General features: G+C 43.8%; 1 protein-coding gene across 3 annotated transcripts in view; it reads right to left on the reverse strand.

Annotated features, from left to right (window-relative positions):
- Positions 1–2,314: 2,314 nt before the first annotated feature.
- Positions 2,315–4,929, reverse strand: part of LOC134577259 (leucine-rich glioma-inactivated protein 1-like) — a 52,205-nt gene continuing 49,590 nt past the window's right edge. For all 3 annotated transcript variants that reach the window (XM_063435958.1, XM_063435956.1, XM_063435957.1), the window contains one exon: positions 2,315–4,929. This exon is cut by the window's right edge and continues 15 nt beyond it. In XM_063435958.1, the coding sequence (XP_063292028.1) occupies positions 4,085–4,929 (845 nt within the window). In that variant the 3' untranslated portion in view covers positions 2,315–4,084.

Here is a 4,929-nt window from a genome sequence, read left to right on the forward strand (position 1 = left end):
AGTGCTTGAAATGGTTGACTAACAGAGAGAGGGCTATTGGTGGCCATTTTGCATGTTGTCCTATCAAACTCTTGTTTTTTTATAATAAATGATCCTTTACATATATTAGAGAGTGTGTTGTTACTATATAAGGAGATATATAGTTTGTCTATTTTTACATATATTAGAGGGCCAGCCCTGACTGCATTACAGCCACTGTGGGCGTCCCCTTTTATAGAGCACCCTTGGTCACTCTAGCGTAACCCCCTTTTGGCTGTCCCATCTGTAACAAATGCCCCTGTTTGGCATTTGATCTGCATCAGCCACTTACCATGTTACCTGAGAACCTCTACCCTTTGTTTTATTGCCATCATCCACCGTGCCTTGCACTTAAAGACAAAAACTGTTTCTATCCGAAGTGCCGAAGTGGCCGCCATTAGACAATCGAACACGTGACGGCGGCCATTTTAATGCAGTCGAACGCGGACGACCTGTACCTTCCCCTACCCTTTGAAACCGCGGCTGGAGACTAAGTCCCGTTCGAAGATTCGAACACCCGTTCGAATGGGACTTTGTCATCTTTTTCATGGGAAATAGATTGCCACTCGGCTAACGAACACTGCAGCAGTTTAACCCCGTTATACTTCGACACTTCGACAGAAGTCGAAGTGCGTTTGACAATTCGAACGCCGCCTTCGGATGGGACTTTGTCAATTTTCAAGGCAGAAATAGACTGACCACACAGCCTGAATCTGTGGAACTGTTTTGGGCATGCAAACAGGTGTGCGGTCGGTCCAAAGAGACTTTTTCAATATCTCGGGAACCACTGAACCGATTTGTACACATTTTTTATATGTTTTTCCCCAAGTTGTGTGGTTCATAAAAATATAAGTTTTATTCCTGTGTGATACAAAATCATAAAGTTATAATAATGTATAAAAATGTATAAGTTTTAGCTTGGAGATAATTGAGGATATACAGTAAGAAACTCAATTATCTCCCAAGCAGAGGGGAGGGAATATGTGGGATGTAACTGTTATCTGATTGGTTAATGCCTAATTGCCTGTGGGCGTCTCCCTTGCAGGGGAGCACTGCATAAAAGCAGAGTCCCTGTCATTAAACATCAGTTCTGCTCCTGATGCTGTGTGTCGTCCAGTCATTGGGATCTGTATGGGGATATTCGTGGATTACTTTATTTGCTGGAATTATTGCTTCATGGTGTTTTTACTGCTTGTTCCTGAGCCTCACTGGGATCTATAGTGGAGTTAACCTGTGGAATATCAGGCCTCCGCTACAGCCACTGCCTCGTCTTCCCACAGGAAGTGCCAGCCCTGACTGCATTACAGCCTCTGCAGGTGCCCCCTCTCACAGAGCGCCCTTGGCCACTGCCTGGTCTTCCTATAGGAAGCGCCGGCCCTGACTGCATTACAGCCTCTGCAGGTGCCCCCTCTCACAGAGCGCCCTTGGCCACTGCCTAGTCTTCCTATAGGAAGCGCCGGCCCTGACTGCATTACAGCCTCTGCAGGTGCCCCCTCTCACAGAGCGCCCTTGGCCACTGCCTAGTCTTCCTATAGGAAGCGTCGGCCCTGACTGCATTACAGCCTCTGCAGGTGCCCCCTCTCACAGGGCGCCCTTGGCCACTGCCTAGTCTTCCTATAGGAAGCGCCGGCCCTGACTGCATTACAGCCTCTGCAGGTGCCCCCTCTTACAGAGCGCCCTTGGCCACTGCCTAGTCTTCCTATAGGAAGCGCCGGCCCTGACTGCATTACAGCCTCTGCAGGTGCCCCCTCTCACAGAGCGCCCTTGGCCACTGCCTAGTCTTCCTATAGGAAGCGCCGGCCCTGACTGCATTACAGCCTCTGCAGGTGCCCCCTCTCACAGAGCGCCCTTGGCCACTGCCTAGTCTTCCTATAGGAAGTGCCGGCCCTGACTGCATTACAGCCTCTGCAGGTGCCCCCTCTCACAGAGCGCCCTTGGCCACTGCCTAGTCTTCCTATAGGAAGCGCCGGCCCTGACTGCATTACAGCCTCTGCAGGTGCCCCCTCTCACAGAGCGCCCTTGGCCACTGCCTAGTCTTCCTATAGGAAGCGCCGGCCCTGACTGCATTACAGCCTCTGCAGGTGCCCCCTCTCCCAAAGTGCCCTTAACCACTGCCTAGTCTTCCTATAGGAAGCGCCGGCCCTGACTGCATTACAGCCCCTGCAGGTGCCCTCTATCTCCTCGGTCATTCTAATTTCTGCTTAAAAAATTTCCTCTCATATATTTTTTAGTAAATTATGAAATTCTGTTATCATCTCGCTTTACTTATTGTTTTGAGAATGGACTGAAAACAGAATTAATGAAAATAACATGTTTATTGCACATTTTAGGCAAAAACAACTGAGTCGGAATAATAGCTGAGTTGGGACATTTTTTAGTGTAGTTCATTTTGAGCCTAAATTTAACCATTCCCTTGTTAATTCTCCACAATTTCCAGTGAAGAAAATATGAAGGTGTTTTACCCCGAAGTCTTCTTTAAAAGTACAACTCAAACTTATTAGAGTGTATTCATTGTAGTCCAAAAACGAAACTGCCGACACTATGAGTTCTACTTAGAGCAGGTTGTAGTGTAAGATATGAAACCATTGAGCCAATTCTCAAAGTACTCGGAAGATGTCCTGCTCACCAGAGATTTCAGTGGGTTTCAGATAACGTAAAAAACACCGGAAATGTGGAAGAATACAAACAATAAAATGACAATTCGGTTAGAACCAATAACTGTATTTAGAGTGCAGAATACATCGCGTAAAGCTCTGAATGAAGATAATGATCAATGCTGTGAAATGTCCTGTTCCTTGTCCTTATATAATTTAACATCAGGTATCTGGAGAAGAGTCAACTCATTCTACAAAGATCATGGTGAATCGGAGGACTTACTGCCATCTAGTGGACTCAGCTGGAGGCAATGGATAATATGAGTCCATGTTAATGCAGGGGGGACAAGGCAGGATCACACATTTACCCTTTACCCGTCAAAGACAATCTCATAGTAAACTGTTCTAAATGGACACATAAATTCACAGCAACATTTCTTTAGCAGCATATGGTGACACGATCACTCAGGTTATTAACCCATGGTGAATTATCAATATTTTGCTATATTTTGCACATATTAAAGTACAATATTGCATCCAATGTTCATATTCATGTGGATCTCTGGATGATTGAAGAGTTTAAGAACCGGAAATTTGCAGTACGGTAAATTCTTCGAGCAAATTACGGAAATGACGGCAGCAAAATTTCTAATTTCATGGAATTCCTGTGATTTTGGGTCCAGAATTGGATTTCCACTGAAGTTCACGTTTTATCCTACATTTTAATTCCAAACTTGACAATTACTGCATAAACATTTTGGAATTTATTTTTCAATTAATACATATTACCCAAAAATGGCAAAATTCCAAGCTAATAGTTGTTGTTTTTAAGAAACAGTGCATAATATTGTTTACAATATTCAGAAAAATCACAGAGTGCTTTAAAGAATCAGCTGTGATGGGACAAAGCAGCACACAAAGTTACACACAGATATAAACCCAGGACATTCAATAATATGGCTTTAAAAAGGATTACTATAAAAATGTGCGATTTATTGTCTTTTTTCAGTATATACAACCATATTTAGAGAATTAATAGTACATAGCATTTCCCTCTTTTGTTATATTTGCCGTTTATTTAATGCTAAATATTCTCAGGAAATAATCAAGTTTTAAATTTCAATGACCAAGAGAACTCACTAATGCTCATTTTACAGGTTTTTGGTGTGAACTGCTGAAAAAAATGCACTTTTTTATTCTTTATTTTAAGTTTTGATCCCAAATGTTAAAATTTTTCCCAATATATTCTCCATTTGAATTGTGTTATCCCCTACACAATTGACATCCATGAAGCATAGCCCTTCATTGGACCATACCAGCCTAAAACACTGGCCAAGATGGCACCTCATTGCTATACCTAAACAGATCTTCCAAATGCTTCTGTTCTTCTCAGTTTGGTTTATGTGGATACATGGTGTTTAATAATTTCAAGAGCGGACAGGTGTCATAACCTACTTCCAAACTTAACATAATTATACATTGTTTTCATATTCCACATATTCATATACCATTGTATCCCCTCCAAAACTTGCCACAAAGACAAACTGCCTGCCTCTCACTTGTACAGTGGCGAAAGATCGAGCCGCCAAGACACGGAGCTCCTGAAACTGCACTAATGGCCCTTTCAGTCCTTCTCCTTCACTCACTTCCTCAACCTCCCAGTGCTTCCATTTCTCCAGCTGGTATACATATGCATAACCAAAGTCGTGCCCCAGAAAAGTGTGCCATTTGTTGCCCAGCATCAGAGGTTGAAAAACATGGGATCCTCTAGAGGGCAATTGCTGGAGCTGACGAAACATTGATCCATCCCAGCGAACTAGGGACGATTCACCAATATAACTCACCAAACAGGCAAAGACACCATCTTCTGGATCGGTGAAATGCTTCACCGCGTACACATCCCAAGCTTCAGGGATATCAGTGAGGCGTCTGAGATGTTTGTCTTCAAACCGATATACAAGAGGCCTCTGGGAACCACTGCTCATGATAAGATGTGTGGATCCTGAGAGGAGCAAGGGTTCAGCATCAGTGTCACGATACCAATGAGGCAGCTTTTGGTGAGTGTAGAACCCACGCCCATCCCATCTGTATATGGTACTGGCTCCAGATTTAGCACTATCAGCAATTATAAAGTAGTGTTCTTCTCCTGATCTAAAATATTCCACATCATTGGGCTTACGGGTATCAGGCAGCTTCTGGAAGAGACGGAATGAAGAGATGGCTCCAGGGTTTGGGTCCCAACGATAGATAGATGAGCCTCCAATTAACTGAGCCACAACAACAAAGAGCTGATCCCCAATAACTACAGGCATGCAGG

This window comes from Pelobates fuscus, chromosome 11 (genome assembly GCF_036172605.1).
Source record: "Pelobates fuscus isolate aPelFus1 chromosome 11, aPelFus1.pri, whole genome shotgun sequence".
Taxonomy (NCBI): domain Eukaryota; kingdom Metazoa; phylum Chordata; class Amphibia; order Anura; family Pelobatidae; genus Pelobates; species Pelobates fuscus.